Source organism: Charadrius vociferus, unplaced genomic scaffold, assembly GCF_000708025.1.
Source record: "Charadrius vociferus isolate BGI_N301 unplaced genomic scaffold, ASM70802v2 scaffold676, whole genome shotgun sequence".
NCBI lineage: Eukaryota > Metazoa > Chordata > Aves > Charadriiformes > Charadriidae > Charadrius > Charadrius vociferus.
The window spans coordinates 155,614-156,292 of record NW_009648661.1 but is presented as its reverse complement, the minus strand read 5'-3'; the positions used below and the strand labels follow the sequence as shown (position 1 = coordinate 156,292).

General features: G+C 67.2%; 1 protein-coding gene across 1 annotated transcript in view; it reads right to left on the bottom strand.

The window, feature by feature from the left end:
• LOC104287757 (ankyrin repeat domain-containing protein SOWAHA-like) overlaps positions 1–209 on the bottom strand; it is a 1,734-nt gene extending 1,525 nt beyond the window's left edge. The window contains exon 1 of the mRNA XM_009886489.1: positions 29–209. Within this exon, the coding sequence (XP_009884791.1) occupies positions 29–209 (181 nt within the window). The remainder of the gene's footprint in view (positions 1–28) is intronic.
• Between the last annotated feature and the right edge of the window lie 470 nt (positions 210–679).

Genomic DNA, 679 nt, shown 5'->3' with positions numbered 1-679 from the left:
CCTCGGCGCTTGCCGCCCAGCCACTGACGGACTGTGAAGCCTGACATGAATGCCCGCTGCAGGGCCAGCTCCTGCTCCTCCAGGAACAGCCCCCGCACTTGAGCCCAGCGCCCTGCTGACACTGCCACTAGCCAGGCGTGCTCCCGCTGCCCCAGCGGCACTGCCAGCCCCCGGCTTGTGATGTTCCTAGGGTAACTTTTGGAGGGCATGGTGCGGGGCTGCCGCCCGCAGTCATCTGGCAGCGATGGGGGGATGCCCTGCACCTCCAGCAAAGCAAGCTGGCACCTGATGCTCCTGAAGACAGGCAGCGGAGCTGGGGGGCTGCTCTCTGGGGCCTGTGGCCCCGTGGGGCCCTGTGCTGGCAGCAAGGACTGGGATGGGGGTGGTCCGGCAGGGAGTGGCTGCAGGGACTGGGATGGGGCTGGCTGGGTTGGGGACAGTGGTGGCGATTGGGATGGGGGTGGCCTGGTAGGGGGCAGCACCCCAGGACCTGAGGGCAGTGGCAGGGTTTGGTATGGGTGCCGCAGCAGGGTTTGAGATTGGGTTGGTCCATTTGGGTTCAGCACCCTGGATGCCCTCGGTGGGGATGGGGACGGCCTGGTGGGGATTTGCTGCAGGGACCTGGACTGTGATGGGGGCAGCCTGGTGGAGGGCAGCACGTCTGGGCCTGGAAAAAGCG